Source organism: Sinocyclocheilus rhinocerous, unplaced genomic scaffold (genome assembly GCF_001515625.1).
Source record: "Sinocyclocheilus rhinocerous isolate Xijiao unplaced genomic scaffold, SAMN03320098_v1.1 scaffold21, whole genome shotgun sequence".
NCBI classification, from domain to species: domain Eukaryota; kingdom Metazoa; phylum Chordata; class Actinopteri; order Cypriniformes; family Cyprinidae; genus Sinocyclocheilus; species Sinocyclocheilus rhinocerous.
In genome coordinates this window covers 1283388-1306776 of record NW_015641422.1, presented here as the reverse complement: position 1 = coordinate 1306776, position 23389 = coordinate 1283388, and the positions used below count along the sequence as shown (strand labels likewise).

Below are 23389 nucleotides of genomic sequence, written 5' to 3'. Positions count from 1 at the left end.
TATTTATTTTATATTTATTTAATTTTCATTTAAAATGTATTTAGTAAAATAAAAACAAATAATTCAATTAATTAATTAATTAATTAAACAAATATAATAATTTCTAGAATATTAAATAATTAAATAATTAAACTTTTTTTTTTAAATTTATATTAAATAGAAAAATACAACACTACATTTGACAGTTCGTTTCACTTTCAGAGCATTTCCTGCATCAATGTCACCCAACAAGCTATTATAATAGCGATTCATCGTGACAATGAGAATTTAATTGTTACAAATGACTTAATTTATGCTTTCTTTCTACCAGACAGTGGCTGAAGTCGGAGGACATTCAGAGGATATCTCTGTTCTTTCATAATAAGACACTCGAAAAAGAGGTACATTTCACCTTGAGATGTGTCATTGAATGGCAAATAATCTATGTGCTTCACTGTAAAGAGAAATCCGCATATGAACAAAAACGTATAGAAAACCTGTAAGAGCTGAAATATTTCTTTTTTTTTCTTCTAACAGTACAGAGCCACAACTCTGCCGGCCTTCAAGTACTACGTCACCTGTGCTTGTCTCATTTTCTTCTGCATCTTCATAGTGCAGGTCTTAGTCTTGCCGAAGTAAGTGCCATCTCCACCACATCTTCCAAGTATCTCATTGTCTTTTGCGATGCAATTACGCCGCTGTCTCCCACAGCACTTAGACCAAGTGACGCATAATAATATTACAACATTTCTTCACAATTGAGAGAAAATGAGTGCAACGATAAAGAACGGGATGATGGGAATGTCAATGCCTGCCTGAAAAAGACAGCCCTGAGGAGACAGTTATAGATTTTTTTTTTTTTAAATCAGAGGCCAATCTGGTTTGGAAATGATGTCTCCTTTTGTATGAAGTCAGACAGAAAAATCTATGCAAGACCTCATCCTAATTTACTGCTCATGTTGACCGAGAACACATTCACAAGAGTCGAGAGCACAGCGCTTTCTCTCAAGCTGAGTTCTGACCTCCTGACATTGATTTTATATCAGATTTATAGTGAGATATGGCACCACAAAGACTAGAACTAAACGCTTTTGTTTCTATATTCAAAAAGCCATTAAAATATGTAATGCTTGCTTGGGTTTATTTACATACTCTAAACTTTGCCAACCCCAAAGCCCTAAAGTTCAGCATCTAATTTGTCTCACACTATTTGTTCTATGTGAATGTTACATTGAATCTTGATTAAAATATATGTTTTGTTGTTATTCTAAGCAATCAGTATTGTTTTCTCCTACTGGACAATTAAACAGGTGAAAAATCCCAAAGATCTACACTGAAGAAGGCATCTGTTAACTAAAACTAAAACTATTGAAAATTGTTTTTCTAAAAAGTTGAAAGCTGAAATAAAATAAAAAATATTAGAAGATGTAATTTCATACCTGCTCACCAAACTTACGTGGGAAAGAAACAGAAGACATTTGCCTTATTAGAAGTCAATGTACCATCAGAATGCCTTAGCAACTAACTGAAATAAATAAAGAAGTTTAAGTTAAATTACAAAAACTACTTAAAGGTAAAATTACATTTAGATTACTAGATTAAATAGATTTCTTTGATTACAAATGATTAAAAAAATTAAACTGAAGTAATTTGGCTGCAGCTATTTGCAATAAGTGTAAATAGCGAGAGATGCTATTTACACCAAGTGCAAATAGCCATAGCTTCCATTTAAGTATTTTCTGCAATTTATACTACTTATTGCAAATAGTAGCAAATATCTGCACCTCAGTATTGTAATACATTATAAAACAGTATGCAATAATAATGTATTGAGTGTAAATTGTAAGTTTTATTAATATTATTAAATGGATGCTGACTTATTGGGACAAAGCCCTCCCTACACCTACTCTAACCCTACCCAATACTTCATCAACTTTTCGATTATTTTCCTTCATTTTTATTGAAAATAAATGCCTTTCCGATGTGATATGAGATGTGAAAAGGGACAAGAACGAATTCGGCAAAAGGCGGATTCGAACTCGGGTCAATCGCGTCAAAAAGTCTGCGCTACGTGTTTTACCACTGGAGCTGTTGTTTGACAGCCGTCTTTTGTAATGTTGACTAGCCCAACAACACGTTGAAAACAAGGCGGGCTATTTGCACGAAATAATTTTAGGCTGAATTACTAAAATTACAAACAAAAAAACTAAATCACTAAATATATTTTTTTATTATGTAAAGCCAAATTTTTAAAAACACACAAATTTACTAAAACTTACACTAATTATAGAGTGAAAACTGAAAATATAAAGATGAAAATATTAATAAATAATATAGTAGTTTATAAACGATACAAAAATAACACTGATGTGGAATGTATCTAAAGAGCAAAATGTCTTGATGCTGGATTTGAGGGCTATTTTGACCTGGAGCAAGTAGCAATCACCTTGCAATGACACAAAACACACTAACAATGGCATAGTAGTGCTATGCTGAGATTGGATGTTCATGTGAGACACAAACTATAGCAGGCATACACGGATGATGAATACATATGCTTTGGCGTATCTCTGATGATTTTGTCTCTCACAGAACCACCGTCCTTGGAGTTTCATTCGGAATGGCCTTCCTGCTGCTCGCCTTGATCCTCGCCATTTGTTTTGCTGGTCACATACTGGTAAGTGGTGCTCGCTCTTGTGGAAGTAAATATAAAGAAGCTTTCTTTGGGAGTGAATTGCCAGTGAATGAGGCAGGTTGGCTTGTCTGTTCAGTCTATTCAGATGTTGACATGTTACATATTTTTCCATTTTCCATGGAGGAAATAACTGTGTACTCAAATGTCATTTAATAAATCGAGGTTTCCGCACATTTGAGACCCTCATCTTGTTAGAGAAAATGCCATACCGGGAGGAAAAAACACCATATCAAAACAAGATTGAAATTTCCTTGTTTTAACCCGAGGAACAACACTCTTTCTCTGCTCTTAGAGAGCGGCGTCTATAATCAAATTACCAGCTACTTTGGACCTGTGGAACATAAATGGCTTAAGTAAATGTCAGCTGTATGCCTCCCTGTTTTCTTTCTCCTGCTCTTTCTTCCTTAATATATTATGAAAGCTTAGAGTGAAATGGCTTATTCAATATTCAAAGGCCTGTAGATTCACTCATGGTAAGAACATGTTCTGGTCATATTCCACCCTATTTTAAGGGAAATTAAGCCTGTTTTTATGACCGTTAAGGTTTAATATATTGTAACATTATTTTCTTAGCAAATATTATTTAAATTATATTTATACACTGCTGTTCACGAAGACTTTTTTGTTTAAAATATATATAATTTTACTTCATAATTCAAATAAATGCTATTCTTTTGAACTCTCAAAGAATCATAAAAAATGTACAGCTGTTTTAAACATTGCAAATAATAAAGAAATGCTTCTTAAGCGTCAAATCAGCATACTAGAAAGATTTCTGAAGGATCATGTGACACTGAAGACTGGAGTAATGATGCTGAAAATTAAACTTTGCGTCACAGGAGCAAATTACATTTTAAAATATATTAAAATAGAAAACAGTTATTTTAAATTGTAATAATATTTCACAATATTACAGTTTTTGTTATATTTTTAATCAAATAAATGCAGCCTTTTTGAGTATAAAAAGACCTCTTTCAAAAACATGTAAAAAATCTTAACATCCCCAGATTTTTTTGAACAGCAGTGTGCATCATGTTAGTATTTAGTACTTGATAGTACTTCATTTTTCTTTTAAATTACAAAATCTTTGTATTATAGTATTACTGTATTTCAGTACTGAGAATCTATCGAGTATGACCTTTGAGAAAAATTCTCATTAGAATTTCGGGTCATAATGTAAAAAGTCACAATGCTATAATTATTAGTTTTAAAAATAGGCTTAAATTTTTGGGGGGAGGGGGGTGACCTTGACAGATTGAGCCTCATACACTCTATGGAATTCCTACTATGATCAACGTAACCTGTTTTTCTGTATATTGAGGCATCAACTGTTATATTTTTAGAAGAAATGGCCTTCCAAAGAACTTGAAGGGTTTTTAAGCCGTTCACCCACCAGCTCGACTTGATTTGTCCATTAATTAACCAAACAGATTCAGTTGATGATTCAGAATTCATGATGATAAAAAAAAAATAGGCCACACTGAATGGTGACATTACGTTAGTCCAAAAACCTTTTTTTCTGTTTTTGTGTCAGAAGAAAAGCAGTTTGAGTGATGATACTTTTTACTGGACTGTTTGTTGTCTCTTTTTCATGCAGTAAACTCAAGTCCTCATGGGTTTGGGGATTGCGGGTGTGAGGGGCCATTTCAATAAAGCTCTGGCACTCACATTTTGAGTTTCTTTTATGGTAGGACTCTCTTTTGGTTTCACAGATAACTGTCAAAGTCATAAGTGCCTGGAGCTCTTCGGAATTTAGTAAGAGGCATTCTCAGTTTTGTTTCCCATTTATCTGATGTTAGAGTTCACAATCAGCCCACAGATTTACAAATATAAAAGAGGGGTTAAGGTTATCCGGTAGAAGTGCTGTGTTTAAATATTGAAAGCTATTTTTTGTATAGATGATGTAACTAACGTGTGATTGAGTGGTGAGAGGGTTTTTTTGTTTAGCTCCTCTACCTCTTTTACTTTACTTACTTCTACTTTAGATTTAAGTCCAAAGCATTCTTGAACAGGGTCTAGGTTAAGTGTTTTGTAAAGTGCTGTTCCACTGCAGCTCCGTTAATACTCATCCTGACAATGTAGCATAAACTCAATTAAGGTTACACGGCCTCTACAAACATTACATTAGTACTGCAATCAGTACAAGGTGAGTTTTACAAACAGATCTCAGTTTCTTCAAGGCCACGAAGTCTCATTTCAGATAAAAAACAAAAAAAAGTTGAAACTCAGGCAGGGGTTTGATCTTTTTTCATTCAATTTAAATTTTGCTTGAATTGATAGTTTATTCAAAAATGAAAATTCTGTCACTATTTACTCACCCTCATGTCATTCCAAAACCTCCTGTTTTCTCTGTGCAAAACAGCCACGTTGGTCCCTTTTGGCTTTCACTTCTCTTTCAAAAGCCTCGAAAATGGGTTGCCGGTAAATAGTGGTATGCTAAGCTACTATGCTAAAACTAAAAATGTATAAATTTTTATAAAAAATAAAAAACTAATTGAAAACAAACAATGGGAAAAGTTGTTTCAGCAATTGAAATCGCTTTTGGGGTCCAAGGAGGGTCAGACTCTACAGGGGAGGAAAACTGTACCAGCTATGTTTCAGAAGGAAAGAAGTCCTTAATTTAGTCAATCGCATTTTTATGGCAATTCTGGAAGTAAAATGGATTGTGAATGACGTTTTATGTTGACTTCCTCTTTCAAGTTGATATAGATGGCTTTTTTTGTTATATGTTCACTCACTGTGAAGTTATGTTTATTAATGTGTCTCTGACTTGTGGGGCACAATCATAACCTTGAGCATTTGGAATAGAAGCAGATATGCTAATGACGTTGGTGGGAGTTAAGCTTGTTTTAGTTTTTTTTACTTTTCTCTTGTTGCTGTAGCAATGGGGCAGAGCAGCCTCCTGCACAATGCCCTGGCTCCCCAGCTCCTCTAAAGTCATCACCAACAAGCCCTGGATACGACTTGCGCTCACCATGGCAACCACTGCACTTATCCTAGTCATGGCCGTGTTCAACATGGTGAGCATTACTACTACTTAATACCTGGTCTATCAGCTAGATTGGACTGCTTTTAAAATGACTGACATTTATTAGATTCAAATATAATTTGTTATTATTGAGCATGTTCAATAAGACAAATATTCCGTGCTTGCTTTGTTTATGGTTATGCCAATATCGTGAACAGCCCGCTGGCTTTATGGTTCAGTAATTCAGGTAACTCTTTAGAAATAAGGGTAATATCACTACACTATTAAAGCTCTGTTCTTGTCAGTGAACTACGGCTCTGTGTAGTAAATGCTGCTCCATCTGAAAGCACGTGATGATGATTTACTGCTGATTACAGAACCGGCATTACTATCAAAATGCGCATGACAATCGCATTCGATTAATCGTGCAGCCCTAGTTAGAAGTCCCAGTTTTGTGTATATAGAAAATAGGAGGGGACCAAGTACCAAACCCTGAGGAACCTCGCAGGTAGTTAATGTGAGATATAGGCACTGTTTAACTTCAAAATAATGTGAAGAAAATACATGTGTGGTGGTACAGTTCAGCTCTTATCATGCCAAGCTTTGAGAGCTTAGATCAGGTGATAAACTTGGTCAAAGACTGCAATAAAGACAGGTGATATAAAGGCCAGCTAACTTCTTTTTTAAATGGTGCACAATTTTCATTCCTAGCATACATAAACCTATCAGTATTTACAAAATATATTACATGACACATTCATTTAGACAGTTGGCTGATAAATCAGTCACCAGTTTTTGGCCCAGTTGGAGGGCTTTAGCTGTGGAATCTGTGGTGGTTCACAGTAAAGGGCAGAGTAGAATTAGTGTCAGCTGTCTGGTTGGATTCATCATTGCGGTTAGCGCTCTGGTCCAGTATGGATCTAATGATGTTATCCCTGAGCTCAAGTGATTGGTTGTCCCAGTGGGAGAGAAACACAAGAGGAATGTGACTGAATACTTGGGTTTTTGGTTTCACACATATAAGATCAAATGTTACACTGTTCAGCTGGGCTTGTTAGAAATTTGATATTTTGTTCTCTTGCAGTGACAGTCATGCATTTGTAATTGTGGCTTAAGTGTCAAAAAAAATTTTGTCCACTGTGTTTCTATAATAAACTAATGTAAGCAGTCACAAACACCACAGATCAACATGCTTCAAACATCTCAGCCTCTTTTCAATTAAATCCTGCACCAACTGGATAAAAACTGTATCCACAGAAACTTCTATTCTGCCAAAGTTGGCAATTGGTCATCTCTGCTTTTCCCATCTGCTTGCAGCTTATTGATTTTTGTTGAATTTTGCACTTGTGTAAAAAAAGTGTTATGAACTACTATGAAACATATTTGTTACAAAAATGCAACAGATGTGTTTAGCTAAGAATGATGGTGTCTTTCTGCTGTAATGCTCTAAATTTTGTTTTCTCCATTTGTTGGGTTTTAAGTTCTTCTTAGGCCAAGAAAAGATGGTAGCATCACCTCCACTCAACATTTCCAACAACAGTATGGATGGTTCAAATGCTCAAACCACAGACTCCTCAAACAACAAGTTCTACTTGCCAGTAAGTTGCAACAAATATTATCTCATGCCTTTTGCCCACAAATCTTGGTAATTTGCTTCTCAGAAAAGAGTGAACCGAATAACCTTTTATTTACAGACCCACATGAAAACATATTGTAAATCCTCTGTTGAGATGTTGGTTTCAAAAAAATTCTTTGTATCTGTCTTTGACAGAACAGACTTGAAATGAATTATGAGTGTCATGAGATAAACCAATTTGTCTCATGCTTGCATCAGTATATAATAAGTCATTTTATACTGTGCGTGATTATGTATGGCGACTCTGTACTGACATTTCACAGCTGAAACATATACTGGAAAATATAGTTATGCACTGAGAGCTATATATGACTGTATATCTGTAGATCTCTACAGATATCAAGATGGTGGACAAAAGAATCCTCAAGCGTTTTCCTAGAATGATAGTACATTGGTTAGGAAGAAAAGACTCTTGGTGTACATGACTTTTTCATTTCTTAGTAACATCTATTTTGTAATATTTCAGGCTTCTGTTATTAAATACTTAGCATTTAAATCCAAGCTTCATAGTTCTCTTTTCACTGATACTGATTGGCCCTGATGAATGTACAGATGTGAATCTGACTCACTGTCTCTGCCCCGGCAGTATTTCATCTACAGCTGCATTCTGGGATTGATCTCATGCTCCGTGTTCCTGAGGATAAACTATGAGCTGAAGATGATAATTATGCTTGCTGCTGTAGTGGGTTATAATATCATCATTCTTCAGACCCACGCCTCTGTACTGGATGATTACAGCATGGCCCTCTACAAGACCAAGCAACCAGACCGGTACTGGACTCCCATATGCTCCCACATATAGTGGCCCCAAAAAGTTGTCACAAAAAATCTGTAGTTTTATTTATTTGTAGGTGACGCTTCTGTAATATTTCCATTGCACACACACAGTGAGTAAAAGAAGGAAGAATTGCGCCACATAGATACAACTGGTAACTGTGTGGAGGCAATTTTTTCCAGTAGGTCTCTCAGTATCTCCAGGGATTATGAGTGACAGGCGCTGCTGCTGAGATGGCAGGCTTCGTTTGGATTAGTCTTTTCGGAGGACTTGACAGTGTAGGGTGAAAAACATTTTTAAACAACAGCCTATTGCATTTCTCTCTTAATTATTTTTTCCCATGTGGTATTATTCTTTGTTTCTTTAATTTTTTTCCCGTTCCTTGCCTTCATTAAGTTTTTCTGAATGGATTAAGATTAAGGAATGGGTCAAATTGGCCACTGCAACTGCCTATGCAACATTATGACAGTTTATGCCTATACACCATGCCTATGACATAATGAATCTGAATATGGTTAGACGAACACAATGTTGCTGAGAAGTTCGTATATAGCCCATATCCTACTCTAGACCCTACAATACTTTTGTCGTTTTTGTGTCCTCTTGACTTTTAAAGTTTATGTTTCTGTTTGTTCCCCCTCAGGCCAGGTGTTCTTAAAGATTTGAAAACCATGGGCTCCGTGTCATTGTTCATTTTCTTCGTCACTTTGCTTGTGCTTGCCAGACAGGTGAGTCTCTCTCGGTCTGAAATCCTCAGCTTTAACACTGCTATCATACTTGCTCTTTGTTATTGTGGGGTTCATCTAAAGAGTTGTGCTGAATTATTTGTAATGAGATCCACTGATCCACATGTGACAATTCAGAGGAATAGTGCACCCCAAAATGAAAATTTAGCATTACATCAATAGTTCACCAATGGTTCCTCTGCAGTGAATGGGTGCCATCAGAATGAGCGTCCAAACAGCCGATAAAAACATCACAATAATCTACAAGTAATCCACACCACTCTAGTCCATCAATTAACATCTTTTGAAGTGAAAAGCTCCATGTTTGTAAGAAACAAATCCATCTTTAAGATGTTTTTAACAGTCCTCTGTCCATAATATTGTTTTCTCCATTGAAAAAGTCATCTTGTCTGAATCAGGAGAGAAATATGCACAGATCAAGCACTTTTTTCACTGGAGGAAGCAGTATTATGGATTATGGACTGGTATTTTGTCCAGAAGTGATAATGCCTTAATGATGGATTTGTTTATTATAACTATGCAGCTTTTCATTTCAAAAGAGTTAAATTATGGACTGGAGTTTGGATTACTTGTGGATTATTGTGATGTTTTTATCAGCTGTTTGGACTTTCATTCTGATGGCACCCATTCACTGCAGAGGATTCATTGGTGAGCAAGTAATGTAATGCTAAATTTCTATAAATGTGTTCCCATGAAGAAGCAAACTCATCTGCATCTTGGATGACTTGAGGGTGAGTCCATTTTCATTTTTGGGTGAACTATTCCTTTAAGAATCACTTTAATTTGGAGATCTTGGAGGTACTTGGAGAGAAAAATCCACCCACAGGAATTACAGCAGTGTGCATGTTCTGAAATGACAATTTAAACTTATATACGCAGCATACATAACACATTTTTATGGAAGAGTTGATAAAAGCCTTTGAACAAAAATAAAAGCATCACATTTCTACTTTTTCATCTCCAGAATGCACTATCGTTGTAAGTGCATCATTATTGTGTGGTATTTGGCAGAATGAGCTTAACTTAAGTAGTACTTTCCTTTAATTAAAGTTATTCAGTTGATTCAATTGTAAAAGATCTCTGAATGTTAATGCAATGACATTTTAATAATAGATGTTAGCCTAATCTAGAAATAGTCACGTCTCACCTTGAAATGTGAATTTTTCAGAAGTCATTTTACAATTAAGCTTAAAGTTTTGTGGCAGCACAAATATGTTCCCAATTTCTATGGCTTCAGTTATTATCAGCACTCATCAGCCTCTGGCTGCACAATACCATAAAGCTTTCCTGCGAAAAAGCATTTAATAAATACCACTATAAGAAATTGTTTTTTTCACAGTACAATATGGAGAGAATTATATGTTTTTCAGTCTGTATTGAAACCTTTCAGTATCTCTACAGGTCGGCCGTGGGTCAGACTTGATTTTTTCACTGTGTGCTTTTAATTCTGTTGCGAGAGGCTATTTGTCCCTAGATAATAGGCCTGTCTGATGAACTCTGTATTTGAAATGTGCAGTTAGGTGAATTCATTTATAAGTAATGCAGTGTTCAGGTTGATCAGGTGATAGCTAAGCCGAGGACTGATTTTTCTCCAAAGCAATGAACCAGACAAAAATAAGCAAAAACAAATATAGACTGAGTGAGAAAGACTATCAGTGCATACTTAATGCCTTTCAAGGTGCCATTTCCACTGATTCAAGAAATATTTTTCATGATGAATGTCTGCTGGAACACAAAGCTACAACTAAGAGAAAATTGAAGCAATTTTTCATGATAGCAGCCATTTATGCAAGAAAAATCCATAAAAATATACCGTAAGATGAACTGTCCTTCTGTGCTTTTGATTCTGCTTTCTTTGTCATCTTGAAAGCCACTTACGGTGGTCAGATGTGTACCATCTCTTTACCTCTGTGTCCTCTTGTAACAGAATGAATATTACTGTAGGTTAGACTTCCTGTGGAGGAACAAGTTTAAGAAGGAGTGTGAGGAGATTGAGACCATGGAGAACCTGAACCGGGTGCTTTTGGAGAACGTACTTCCTGCCCATGTGGCAGAACATTTCCTGGGGCGAAACTGGAAAAATGAGGTGAGTAGCATCCAAATGTCTGAAAACACCAGTCAAAATGCGTCTATTGTGTCTTTATAACCAGATGTATTTTGTATGCTGTATTTTTGACAGGATCTTTACCATCAGTCGTATGATCTTGTGTGTGTGATGTTCGCCTCCATCCCAGACTTCAAGGAATTTTACACAGAATCTGACGTTAATAAGGAGGGATTGGAGTGTCTCAGGCTCCTTAATGAGATTATAGCAGATTTTGATGAGGTAAACTCACTGACACAACCCTATTTTGATTTCAGATGCTGTGGAAAGCTACACTGAAGGCCCCAATATATTGCATCGACGTCATTGCATCGTTGTTGTGTTTAGGGCAGGGGTGCCCAAACTCGGTCCTGGAGGGCCGGTGTCCTGCAGAGTTTAGCTCCAACTTGCCTCAACACACCTGCCTTTAAGTTTCTAGTATGCCTAGTAAGAGCTTGATTAGCTGGTTCAGGTGTGTTTAATTGGGGTTGGAGCTAAACTCTTCAGGACACCGGCCCTCCAGGACTGAGTTTGGACACCCCTGGTTTAGGGCATACGTGCGAGTGGCGCAACACATAATAATCTACACCCCGCCTCCAGCAGCGCGAGGGTGTCGGAATGTTCGAATACAGTATACCGTCTCTCAGCCTTTTCGAACTTCTTTTTGCTCCCAAACGAAGAACGAAAACGAACATCGTTTCAAGTATATCAGGGCCTTAAAGTACTTGTGAAGATATAAATGCCACCAGCGATAACTTGATCCTTCCCCTAAGCCCTGCCTTAAAAATGTTACTGACATCCAGCCAGATAAGCAACTGATATTATGCAATGTATGCCTGCTTAGGTCCTTTGGATAGTTTTAAACAGAATATTTCATAAATGATCTAAAAATAGCACTTTATGTTAAAAGTTGCATAGAGAAAACTTATGCCTTTGAAAAAATTATTCTTTGTGGTATCAGCAGTTTCAGATAAATCCACACATAAATGGCACATAAAAATAAAATTAACTCTGGCTGCTTTATGTGACGATTAGACGGTCTCTTCCAGTTTAGATGGGCGGTTCTTGGCTAGAATAAGCAGAAAAGTGGATCAGACTAGTCAAAAGTCTGGCTTTTGAGATAAGAGCAATTATGTAATACTTACTTTAATTTCAGAATTAAGTTCTAGTTTAAAAGCTTGACATAGTAACAGTAAAAAGGGGGGCAGGTCCTAACAAAGGATAAAACAACGGCCACAGAGCTTTACTTATAAAAATGAAATCATACTAGTTTTCATGTTCTTTTGATTCTTTTTAAAGGCTGCAGAAACAAATCTAGACAGAGCAAGCTGATCAAGCAAGTCCTAACAATCACAGCATTTGGTACATGGCACAAGCTGATTGGCCTCTGCTGATTCTGCTTGCTCAAAATAAATAAATTAAATAGTCTGGTTCAATGTTCGCTGTAGGATGGTCTTTCAGCACTATCAGAGTTCCTCTGAAACCCTCCATCTCCCCTAGCACCACCTGTCTATTTCTTGTACGGGACAGTGTGTCTGTTTGCCTACACTCTTAAAAATAAAGGTTATAAAGGGGCGTTTTCCCAGCAGTGTCATAGAGGAACCATTTTGGGTTCCCCAAAGAACCTTTCACAGTGAGCAGTTCTTAAAGGGGACAGCGGATTCCCATTTTCCACAAGTTGGTATGATTGTTTAGGGTCTTCATGAAATGTCTGCAATATACTTTGGTTAAAATTCCTTAATGTTCATGTAAATCAACACCCTTTTTACCTTGTCAAAAACAGCTCTGTTCACAGTGACCCGTTTCGGTGCATGGCTCTTTAAATGATAATGAGCTACTGCTCACCCCGCCCCTCTCTTCTGTTTTTTTGTGTATTCGGTGGTGCGTTACCATCAAAAACAAAACTAATCCACTGCGTCCTCAGTGCCTCTGTTGTCGGAAGAAAATGAAGACCGTTTTGTTCACTTTTACATCCAACTACAAAATTGTTTTGCTTACGAAACACTGTCGTCGCTACAGCTGCTCGAGCACAGAGAAAATGGCGGACAGCGTACAACTGGCTGAGGGAGGAGATATACTAATACGGGACAGTCCATCAGCTTGATACTCTGAAGAACATTGTAATGATCTGAAGAACTTTTTTTCCACTATAAAGAACCTTCTGCATAGTTGAAAGGTTCCATGGATGTTAAAGGGAAAGTTCACCCAAAATTAAAAATTCTGTCATTAATTACTCACCCTCATGTCGTTCCAAACCTGTAAGACCTTCATTCATCTTCAGAACACAAATTAAGATATTTTTGATGAAATTCGAGAGCTTTCTGACCCTCCATAGACAGCAAGGGTCCTACCATGTTCAAGACCCAGAAAGGTACCAAGAACATCTAAAATGGTCCATATGACATCGGTGGTTCAACTGTAATTTTATGAAGCTACGAGAATAATTTTTGTGCACAAAAAAACTAAAATAACAACTTTAACAATTCTTCTCCTCCACGTCACCCTAGCGCCATTTTGGAGAGTACCACGAAGCATGCGCGTGCTTTGAGCTGCAAGTAAACAACGTATGCGCATCGAGAGGAAAGCACGTGCATGCATCGTGATACTCTCCATAATAAAGGCAGAGGGTGACTCGGGGTAAAATTTTCGATAAATTCGTTATTTTTGTTTTTTTTGCACACAAAAAGTATTCTCGTAGCTTCATAAAATTACGGTTGAAACACTGATGTCAAATGGACTATTTTGTCGATATTCTTGGTACCTTTCTGGACGTTGAACGTGGTAGTTCCCTTGCTGTCTATGGAGGGTCAGAAAGCTCTCGAATTTCATCAAAAATATCTTCATTTGTGTTCTGAAGATGAATGAAGGTCCTACGAGTTTGAAACGACATGTCGGTGAGTAATCAATGACAGAATTTTTGGGTGAACTAACCCTGTAAAGGTTCTTCAGAAAACTACTGATGCCAATAAAGAGTGTAGTATGGGCAGTATGAAGTCTATACTTGCTATGCAGCAGAAGCAACATCAGACCTTGTCTGCCAAGATCAAATACATTAACATCTCTTCTTAATGCTTTTGTTCTCAACAGTTGCTGTCAAAACCTAAATTCAGTGGTGTGGAGAAGATCAAAACGATTGGCAGCACATACATGGCTGCAACGGGGCTGAATGTGACCCCTGGACCAGAGTACGCGCAGGTAAAAATTTGAGCTCTTGTGTTCAGTCTTAAATTATAATTCTTGTAAAGTTTACACTGGATTGATTGCAGAGTCTCATTAGACCTATTGTAGGACCTGCCTGTGGTGCTGAGAGCTTGATTTGTGCTTCTTGCTTGAGAGTCTCAGGGTGTAGTCAATACTGAAATGTGTGCATTGATAGTGCCCTGTTCATATTCTGAAGGACCACGACCGGCAGTACATGCACATTGGAACAATGGTGGAGTTTGCATTTGCTTTGGTGGGGAAGCTTGACGTCATCAACAAACATTCCTTTAATGACTTCAAGCTGCGAGTGGGTAAGCAGGGCCCGTCAGCACTTTTACGCCCGGCAACATTTTGTTTGCCTCATGCAGAGAGTCTCATAATAGCCTTGTGGTACAGACTTTATCAGCATTCAGGATGTGTCAAATGTTTCCGGCTTTTCTCTGACCAGGAATAAACCACGGCCCAGTAATTGCAGGAGTAATCGGAGCACAGAAACCACAGTATGATATCTGGGGGAACACGGTGAATGTAGCCAGTAGGATGGAAAGCACAGGGGTGCTTGGGAAAATACAGGTCGATCCTTGTTCTGACCTACTTACTTTGCATGCCTGCTGAATTATTTATGGGTTTTTCAGTGGATCACATCTAGTGTGCTTCCTTCCACAGGTCACTGAGGAGACGAGTCGGATCTTGCAGACGTTGGGCTACATGTGTTCCTGTCGAGGGATTATCAATGTGAAGGGCAAAGGGGATCTCAAAACCTTCTTCGTTCACACTGAGATGACACGATCCTTATCACAAGGGAATGTAATGCCTTGAACCTCAGTCACACACCAGTCAGTCATTGACCTGATTAAAACATGTACAGTTCAATATAGCGTTGGCCTACTGTAGTGGAGCTCTACAGCGTTCTGTTTGCACCACATACACTAGATTATTTGCATTGCTTTATAAGTAATGGATGGCTCGGCGGCTCTGTGTAACCCAGACTTGTAATTGTGTGTTGCTCAATCCATAATTTAAAGCAGCAGAGATTTTGTAAAATAAAGACAATTAACAAAGGTGGCCATGTTTTGATGCTATCATTTTGTTATTCATTAAAATTTATATATAAATGTCAAAGTCTCGGTCTATGAATTTTAAATAGGCTTCATATGAAAAGTCTTAAAACCACATAAAAAAATTTTAAAAAAATTAAACAAGTCATAGGAAAAATGTACTTCATTGATAATGCTTTAATTATATATATACAGTATATATATATATATATATATATACTTTCTTGTTTATACATGTTTTCTTGTATATAATTATAGTACTATTAATAATATACTTTTATAATAATGAGAATTTGGGCTGTTTGGAGTTTAAAAAACGTAATGTATTAATATTCATTCATATTAACGCTGTCGAACGATTAATCATGATTAATCGCAAACAAAATAAAAGTTTTTGTTTACATAATATACGTGTGTATACTGTGTATATTTATTATGTGCATATATACACCCAAACATGTATATATTTTAATATATAAATATTAATATTTTTTTCTTAAATATATACATGCACATAATAAATATACACAGTATACACACATGTATTAAGTAAACAAAAACTTATTTTGGGTGTTACTAATCACAATTAATCGTTTTACAGGACTAATTAATATCAATTATTTTATAATATTAATAAATTAATATTTCAGCACATAATTTCTTATTTTAGTCTCTTTTTTTAGGCATGAATTAAGACATGAGCGTGTTGACAGATTTTTTTTATTCACCCTGTAACATAAAAACATTCATGTGATTAATTCATATTATATTGTGTAGATGTTAGTAATCTGCTCTGCTTGTAGCATCAGACATTTGTTTTGACATTGACTGTAATGTTCAGTGACAGATGTGACCAGATGTAAGAGACACATTTAGATGGGTGTCACAGATCCATAGCCTTCCTCCACGGTCCAGGTGATCCCATTCTTACTGTAGAAATCAGAACGAACGTGAGCAACATGAGCAAAGCTCCTCCCTGAGTCGTGCTGCAGCGGTGAAAATCAGCCATACACAGAAGAGGACAGAACAGGTGCTGGTCTAGATGATTCCTAAGATGGGAATTTGAGATGAAATGTATTGGGATCTAGTTCCTCTAGAAAGCATTGTTAAAAAAAAAGAACAACACACGATGCATGGACTGCCGAGCTGGCATGGATGGATCTCTGTGGAGTTTTGGGGAAAAGCGCACCTCACTGAAAATGTCCAGGCCCCGGGATTTGGCGTGTTTTCTGTCATCACGGTGGAGTTTGTTATCATAGTCCTCAGTGCTCTGATGTAAGCAGTCATACAGAGACCTCTCTGGAGCCTATAGTATGAGACAAATGGATAAATTTGAATTTAGAAAATGTTATTTTGAAAATGTGTACCAAAGCGTACTTGGTCTAATGATATCAGAAAGTATTTTGATCTACAGTGTACCTAAGGGAAGTTTAGACATTAAAATATATATGAATGTAGCATTTATAAAAGAAAAATACAACTAAATAAAAAATCTTAAATTGTAAAACTGTATTTTAAATAAATATACAAATAGGCCTACAATGTATTTATTGTGCATACATAGCCTAGTGAACATTTGTTTGCAAATGCCACAAGGATTGCTATTTTATGTCAAGACATCCATTTCATGTTGCTGCTTTTTTTTAAAGACCCCCTGTTGTTAAAATCAAGTTTTTAACATTGTTTATGTCTCTCTGGTGTTTTTAATATGCTTAAAGACAAACCATGTCAGTAAAACGGTCTTAGAAATGTGGTTTGAAACATTTTACCATTACAAACCCCATTTTTACCATTACAAACATGTGACCAATCCTGTCAAGTTGTGGGCGGGGCTTTTAATATCATTAGCATATTATTGGAACACGTTGCCAAGTCTGCGGTTTTCGGACCCCCACCGAAGATCGATTGGGCTAGTTTTGAGTAGCAATTGGGAGTTTTTTTATTTTTTTGTGAAAACCTGGCAACCCTGTTTGTGTAACATAAGCAACACATGATTAGTTGTTTAATAACGTATTAAAGTCAAATTATATCAATTACGTTACGTGTCGGTTGTAGACAGCCATACACAAAATACATTACTACTCTTTTAATGTGACTTGTGGCAACCATGTGTAATTCACTCTTTCTCTACTTACTAGAAATCTGGTTCAAACATATATGGCTGAATTCATCTTAAACGGATACTTGTCTTTGTGAAGTGTTTATTAATCGAGTGAGTAGGTCCACTGAGGTGATTGAATGGAGGCGGGGACTAATTTGCATATTCATAGTCATCCGCGTATGGTAAATGAGGTACGCGTGTATGGTTACATTCAAGCCATTTTAAGGCGTGAAGAAGTTATTTCCGCTATAAATGACGTTTAAATATGGCATTTTGATTAACAAACATGAGTTTTAAGTGATAAACGTAGTGACTGCAGGAGGATTTGAAAGAGCAATGCCTCTTACCTTGGGGCTGCAGTTGAAATATCGCATTTCTTTGGGCTCCGTCCTTCTGGGCGGTATAAAGCTGAATACTGACAGCGTGGAAAGCGGGTTAGACTTCGCTTCAGATAATACGTCCATTACAACAGTTGCACTTTTATCTCTGGATAGCTGGAGTAAAATGTCCGCAGACAGTGACACCTCGCGTCTGCGGTTGCTAGGAAACTTCTGGAAAACTCACGTCCAGTTGTTTATACCATTGGAAGCGAGAAATAAAAGGTGTTTTCAATAGCCCGACAAAACGACAAAGAAAAGCAATTAGTACATGGACAAAAAAAAAAACATTTTACAGCTAAATTTTTCTGCTAAATTATTTATTAATTTACTGTTTCGTTGTTTTATTTAGCTACATTTTAAAATATTATTAAAACAAACAGCTTTAAATGTCTATTGCAGATTTTTACAATCACTTAGGACACATTTCTCAATAGTCAGATTTCAAAACTCAACCGATTTCCATCTTGGCACAGCAGTTAATTGCGCATTCAAAATGTAGGCTACTAGGCCTAAAACTAACAAAACACTTCATGCAGGTCTCAAATCAACTCATTCTTCCATAACACTAGCAAAGCTAGTCACCCAACAACTCTGTCACTTATAAAACAATGAATGACCTAAAAAAAAAACACTAATAAGAGGTGGCATTATACAATGCTTTCTTTTGTTAAATTTCCTTACAGATCACAAATGACACTCTCTACAGTTAGAATTCACTGCAGTGTATGTTGCATGGTCATGTTTACATTACAAAATTATTACTAAGGTGTCCCTTTCTGTACAGATGGTAATAAAACTCAAATACTACATCAACTACATCGAATAGTTTTGCTAGTATTTCATTTTTAAATTTAGAATATATTTCAGTTTGGTATTAGGCTACTGTCTGCACATTTAGCAAACTGCTGTCTTTATTCAGGTTTGTACAATGCTAGGTTTTGAATCGAGTTTAACAGTTTTGAAAATATTATAAATGTGCAAATTGCCTGGATTCATGTAATTTGAAAGATGCAGTCATTGAATACATTTTGCGTCAAAGCAGTGATAAATGATCCGCAGTTTAACCCACATAGACTGCTGTTCTGTGAACAGTTTTGAGAAAGTGACCTAAGCATCAATACATGGAACTTTGTGATTGTAATAAATAAATGTAAAAATGTAATTTCTACATTTAAAAGTGATTTATTTGTATTTTTATGTTCTAAATCGTACACTGATACTTTTTCCTTCTTTTATGTCCTACATAAACACCTCCAACTTCACAACCAAACTCCAAGTTTCCTTCTGTAAATATGACTTTGCTTACTTATTATATTGTTGTTCTAATAAGGATGTCATCCAGTTATATTTATTTGTGCGTTTGCAGGCAAAAGTGTATGGCATGTGCAAATGTGTGTGTGTTTGTGTGTGTGTGTGTGTGTGTTTGTGTTCTCTTATTGGTCCCTCTCTTCCCTGAATGGAGCACATCTTCCAGGAGGAGGCAGTGGAGGAACATCTCTTGCTAAAACTAGAGAAAGACAGAGAGAAAATGAGTAAATTGGTAGAACCAAATCAGCAGACGTCATTTTTCAGACATCTATCTATCTTTATTGGAAGAAATGGCATATTAATAATTAATCGCAAGCTACAATTGGCTTTGAGAATACCCACAAATTATTATTTAAAGCTAATGTTGTGTTAAATGAGAAAGTATTAAGTAGACATTACAAATGTGTGTGTGTGTGTGTGTTTGTGTTCTCTTATTGGTCCCTCTCTTCCCTGAATGGAGCACATCTTCCAGGAGGAGGCAGTGGAGGAACATCTCTTGCTAAAACTAGAGAAAGACAGAGAGAAAATGAGTAAATTGGTAGAACCAAATCAGCAGACATCATTTTTCAGACATCTATCTATCTTTATTGGAAGAAATGGCATATTAATAATTAATCGCAAGCTACAATTGGCTTTGAAAATACCCACAAATTATTATTTAAAGCTAATGTTGTGTTAAATGAGAAAGTATTAAGTAGACATTACAAACTGTAGCTTTAGAAATAAATATTTTATTTTATTTAACATAAAATTTATTACACATAAACGTTTAGGCTACAATGGCCTAACATAAATGGAACATAGAAGAAGATAATTTGAGATTTTTTTTTTTTTCAATGAAAGTCACTGGTAACCAAAACAGCTTTGTTACCAACAGTCTTGAAAATACCTTCTTTTATGTTCCACAAAAGAAAGCAAGTCGTTCAGGTTTGAGTAAAGGATGACAATTTAAATTGTTTGGGTGAACTATCCCTGTGTGGAGCACTGGCTGTTTGTCAGACTCCTTGTGCAAACAAAAATCCCACTGGATAATTACAATTAATGGCAAAATGAATGTTTAATTGTAAACTGATATTTCCTACTGAAACACTACAGCAAAAGATAGAAATAACTGACTTAAAACCATTTTTAGCTGGTGAAGATAGTGTTCTAATAACTTTGGCCACCACTGTGTGTGTGTGTGTGCGTGCGTGCGTGCGTGTGTGTAAAATACCACCATACGGTCTTGAACTTGACCACTTGTCTACTTTGGCTACATGATATACTGTATGTCCTGTATTTGGCCCCAAGGTGTTCAAATGGCTGTGTAGAACTTCTGATTATCCAACAGGACACACTTAGCCTACAACATAGTGTTGTAAAAATAAAAGTAAAGTTTTGTTACAGAGCTGTATTTACACATTTTGTACATTAATACTTGGCAATATATGACCATTTAATTGTGGTGCTCTAATTAAGTGATAAAAAGCAGTTGCAAACGTTTTACAAAATACACATAGGCCTACTCATCTCTGCACCAATAAAACGTGAAACACTTTACACTTTTGACCTGAGACAGTTTCACGCACTTATCTCCTGTCGCGTGCAGGCGCTCTCGAATGCCCAAGGGACATGCCCAGAGTTCGGTGTCACGCGCATTCCAAAGCGTCGCTCAGTCCATTGATGACGTAACAAAAGATGGAACGTTCGTGTGCGCTGCTTTAATTACGTCATACGTGTCAGAATGCACTGAGGTGTGAGTTTTCGCAGTTTTGTCATTCGCAGTTCCTGATACAGAGTTACTTGTCCACGTGAAAAACTGTTATCATGGCACTGAAAAGAAAACAGAGTTCTAGCGCTCAGGTGTACGATTTCCATCAGAGTACATCCCCAACATCCAGCAGCACTGCGACTGAGAAACATCTGTCCGTTAGTGCTGCTGAGGATACTGAGATGCCAGTGAGAAAGAGGAGGAGGACGGAGAGTTTTCAGAAGCTGCTCTCTCTCAAATCCATTAAGTGGAGCAGCAGCAGCTCAGACCAGGCATCAATAAATGAGAGACATGCTGAGGGTAAAAAAAAAAAGACCATTTGAGAATGTATATTATAAAGTCTGAAAATTTTCATCCATTTCTATGAGTAGCTATTAATGCAATAAACTGATTAGAGAAATTGTTCTGTTCCATAGGATAAAGTGTCATATGTTACATACAAATCCACTCCATCACACATTACATCAAAATACAAAAGTCTGATCAAGGCCGTAATCATATTTTTATTTCATGACATGTCATACATCTTTAAACACAGATGAAAACAAAAGAACCTCTTTTACAACTGGCCAAAAGAGAAAGCGAAGTTCATCTCCAACATCCAGCACCGATGCGGCTGAGCAACATCTGCCCATTAGTGCTGCTGAGGAATATGAGATGCCTGTGAGAAAGACGAGGAGGACTGATAGTTTTGAGAAGCTGCTCTCTCTTAAATCCATTAAATGGAGCAACAGCAGCTCAGACCAGGCATCGACACATGAGAGACACGCTGAAGGTAATATTACCAAATGACCATGTGTAGGCTAACTGTGTTCTGTTTACTAGAACTCTGTACATCAAACAGTCAATATAATTGTCAGCAAGACATGAGTATCCAGAATTTAATTAATTTGGGGAAATTTTCTGTTCCCTAGGTTGAAATGTCATTACAATATGTTGCAAATCTTCATCATCATGCATTATATGAAAATCCAAAAATTGACATACATTTTTAAGATGAAACATGGTTTGAAGAAGTTCCAATTTTAGATATCTAAAATATATTTAAGAATCTTCATAATATAAGAATGCTATATTTCCTTATTATTTGTTTAAAACACGCTTTTGTTTGATATTGCCCTCTTTAGATCATTCTCTACAGTCTATTGCCTGGTCTCAAGAGGATCATAGTCTTCAGGAACCTCTTTCCAGTGGTCTTGAAGTCCTTCCCCCTGCAGATCAGCAGGTTCATAGACCTCCAGCTCCAGTCAGTCCAGAATCAGCTCACAACAGCAGAGTGGGCTTGACGACTGAGGGTGAGTTTACTGCCATAAACCCAGACATTACACACACTGCTGACAGTGCTTGACATTTCATGTCAAATACAATTATTAATCTTATAACAGATGACATTCTGAGTCGGTATGAAATCGGCAGAAAGCTTGGTGAGGGAGGATTTGGCTCCGTCTATGAAGGGAAACGCTTGGAGGATGGCCTTGAGGTATCGTCATTTTCTTACAATATGTAACTGCAATGTTTTGTCTTAATTAGTGCATTTAGTGCACTCGTCATGTTGTAAATGTAACCAGGGGTTCAATTGGGATTTGTTATGTGGATCTATAAATTCAATTATAATAATGTGATTATCTATATGTTATCAAATTAAATCATTTACAAAAAAAAATACAACTGCATTAAATAATATTATGAGAATATTTTAAATATTTTTGAATATACAAACAAGAAATGATGGTGGAAATGATACTTTTCAAAGAAATTAAAACGCCAGTAGGTGCCAGTAGTGAGAGTTTAATGAGTGAGTCATTGAGTCGTTCATTCGTTCAAACGGCAAATTCATCAGGGCCCGTATTTACGAAACATCTTAAGGCTAAAAGTAGTTAATAACTCGCCGATTTAGGAGAAAATCTTAAAAATAATGGGCGTGTCAGTCCTAAATTTAGGACTCCTACATTTTTGCTCTAAGAGTATTTCACAAAGCGTTTTAGCACAAAAACTAGCTCCTAAATCTGTGAAACGTTAGGAGTAGTGAAGAGGACTCCTAAGTCACTAAGACCAAGCCACAAACTATCCTAAAATGGCTGTTTGCCGGCAATCTGCCTCGAAACGTAAACATTTTAGAAACATGTGACGATAATGACCTTTTTAAAAGGTATCGCCTTTGGTTTTGGAGGTTACCTCAACTCCAAATTTAACTTTGATTATATCTTTGTTTTCATTAACCAGTTGGGCAAGAAGTAACAGCTGTTCTTGCATCCAGTTTTTTTTTTTTTTGATTGATTTGTTTTTATGTTTGCATGTCTTACTATCAGTCATGATTATTCTACTCAATTAAAAGGCTGTTTATATGCATATCCACTAATTGTTTACGAAAAGCATACATGTAAGAGACTGACAATTAACTGAACATATACTTGTTTAATTAGAGACATTTAGCCTGCATTTTAAAATCTTTATTTGAATGTGGCAATTATTATCATTTTTATTTTTAAACCTTTATTTGAATATGGCAACATAATATTGCGCTCTACAATATTTATATATAAATCTCTGACAGAGACTATCAGCCAATCACTGTGTGCATAGTTAGTAAGCATGCTGACATCATCCATAGCAACGAGGTCAACCCCGCCCTTATTCTTAGCTTAAAAGGGTCATAGGATGCCCATTTTCCACAAGTTGATATGATTCTTTAGGGTCTTAATGAAAAGT

General features: G+C 36.5%; 3 protein-coding genes across 3 annotated transcripts in view; 2 read left to right on the top strand and 1 right to left on the bottom strand.

Annotated features, from left to right (window-relative positions):
* The window catches only part of LOC107754795 (adenylate cyclase type 2), a 68240-nt gene extending 53094 nt beyond the window's left edge, over window positions 1-15146 (top strand). The window contains exons 13-25 of the mRNA XM_016571380.1: window positions 311-380; window positions 517-614; window positions 2572-2656; window positions 5557-5694; window positions 7124-7240; window positions 7865-8049; window positions 8697-8781; window positions 10727-10885; window positions 10979-11125; window positions 13970-14077; window positions 14280-14394; window positions 14532-14656; window positions 14750-15146. Of these exons, the coding sequence (XP_016426866.1) occupies window positions 311-380; window positions 517-614; window positions 2572-2656; window positions 5557-5694; window positions 7124-7240; window positions 7865-8049; window positions 8697-8781; window positions 10727-10885; window positions 10979-11125; window positions 13970-14077; window positions 14280-14394; window positions 14532-14656; window positions 14750-14902 (1585 nt within the window). The 3' untranslated portion in view covers window positions 14903-15146. The remainder of the gene's footprint in view (window positions 1-310; window positions 381-516; window positions 615-2571; window positions 2657-5556; window positions 5695-7123; window positions 7241-7864; window positions 8050-8696; window positions 8782-10726; window positions 10886-10978; window positions 11126-13969; window positions 14078-14279; window positions 14395-14531; window positions 14657-14749) is intronic.
* A 730-nt stretch (window positions 15147-15876) lies between these two features.
* cfap90 (cilia and flagella associated protein 90) lies at window positions 15877-17741 on the bottom strand. Its single transcript, XM_016571446.1, has 3 exons — window positions 17590-17741; window positions 16331-16447; window positions 15877-16190 (listed from the first exon to the last, which is right to left on the bottom strand). Exons 1-3 carry the CDS (start codon window positions 17704-17706, stop codon window positions 16143-16145), a joined length of 282 nt encoding a protein of 93 aa, XP_016426932.1. The 5' UTR covers window positions 17707-17741; the 3' UTR covers window positions 15877-16142.
* Window positions 17742-20736: 2995 nt separating this feature from the next.
* The window catches only part of LOC107754794 (serine/threonine-protein kinase pim-2-like), a 4937-nt gene continuing 2284 nt past the window's right edge, over window positions 20737-23389 (top strand). Inside the window, exons 1-2 of the mRNA XM_016571379.1 lie at window positions 20737-20980; window positions 22066-22160. Of these exons, the coding sequence (XP_016426865.1) occupies window positions 20737-20980; window positions 22066-22160 (339 nt within the window). The remainder of the gene's footprint in view (window positions 20981-22065; window positions 22161-23389) is intronic.